At 44.7% G+C, this 1,517-nt stretch overlaps 1 protein-coding gene across 1 annotated transcript in view; it reads right to left on the reverse strand.

The window, feature by feature from the left end:
* The window catches only part of Kpna7 (karyopherin subunit alpha 7), a 33,477-nt gene that overhangs the window by 2,845 nt on the left and 29,115 nt on the right, over window positions 1-1,517 (reverse strand). The window contains exon 8 of the mRNA XM_005368074.1: window positions 903-1,049. Within this exon, the coding sequence (XP_005368131.1) occupies window positions 903-1,049 (147 nt within the window). The remainder of the gene's footprint in view (window positions 1-902; window positions 1,050-1,517) is intronic.

The following is a 1,517-nucleotide window of genomic DNA, read 5'->3' on the forward strand; positions in this document are numbered from 1 at the left end:
AGAACCTCTGGAAGAGCAGGCAATGCTCTTAACCACTGAGCCATCTCTCCAGCCCCTGACACTTTCTTAATTGGTGATTGATGGGAAGGGCCCAGCCCACTGTGGGTGGTGCTATCCCTGAGCTGGTGGTCCTGGGTTCTATTAAGAGAGAAGGCTGAGGTTATCCTTCCTTACCCTTTCTGAGGAATGGATACGGGAAAGGTACAGGGAGCAGGAAGAGGGGAAGTGGGGAACTGTGGTTGGTATGCAAAATAAAAAAAAACTTTTAAATTAAAAAAACAAAAGAAAGAAAGAAAGCAGGTTGAGCAAGTCAGTAAGCAGCAGCTCTCTAAGGTCTCTGCATCAGCTCCTGCTTCTGGGTTTCTGCCCTGTGTGAGTTTCTGTCCTGACTTCCTTCTGTGATGAATATTGATGTGGAAGTGTAAGTCAAATAAACCCTTTCCTCCCCCCACCCCTGCTTTTGGTCATGGTGTTCCTGACTATCACAACACTGGTCCATCTCACCGGCACCCCACATCGTTTTTTGCTGTTGTTTTGTGAGACATGCTCTCTTGCTGGATTGGAACTTCATTTGGCTAGACTGGCTAGCCAGGGATCAAACGTCTCTACCCACCCAGAACTGGGATCCTAAGCATGTTTCAACATCCCTGGACTTTTCACATGTGCTCGAACTCAGGTTCTCATGCTTGCATAGCAAGTGCTCAACCAGCTGAACAGCCTCCCAGCTCACAAACAAGCTTCTTGATACTCGAAGGCCACAATGAAGAACAGGATCCAGGAAGGCAGCCAGTTAAATTCAGGAGGGTAGGAACTCAGCCTGACCAAGCGCTAGGTTCACTGCGATAGCATTAGAAGCACGCCACCAAGAGGTGGCCCCAGGACGTGGGGCCCTTGTTACTCACCTCACCAAAGTGTTTCTCAATAATGTTCAGGGCACTCTGGCTAATATGATAATTCTGGTGGAGCTGTAAGGACTCGATTTTTTCAATACCGCCAAATTCCTCTATCAGAAGACACAGGTTTTCCTTCTCATGCAGCTTGTCTGCTTCCTGAGGATGGATGGGGACCAGCAAAGAGACCATCAGACACTGAGTGTGCTGGAGGGTGGGTGCTTCAGCTGGACAGCCCTAAGGGAGCTTTCCTAGGTAGAGACAGACCTGTTCCAGCAGGAGTGGCCACAGACCCAATGGAAATGCCAAGATTTCCCTCTCGTTTCATTAATTTATTTTCTCAATCATGCATGTGCACATTTATTCACAAAATTTCATTCACAAAGTCACCCATGAAGTCATTCATTCACAATAATCTCCCATGAATTCATTCACAAACTCTCCCATGAATTCATTCACTCACAAATACATTCATGAATTCACCTATGCGTTTACTTGTTCACACATTCACTTTTCTACTCAAAATGTATTCAACATTAGAGAATACAAACATAATAAATATAAAAATGCTTTTGTCCAAAGCATTAAAGAATTCAAAATGAAAAATATTCAATAACAAAAAAAAAA

This window comes from Microtus ochrogaster, unplaced genomic scaffold (assembly GCF_000317375.1).
Source record: "Microtus ochrogaster isolate Prairie Vole_2 unplaced genomic scaffold, MicOch1.0 UNK27, whole genome shotgun sequence".
NCBI lineage: Eukaryota > Metazoa > Chordata > Mammalia > Rodentia > Cricetidae > Microtus > Microtus ochrogaster.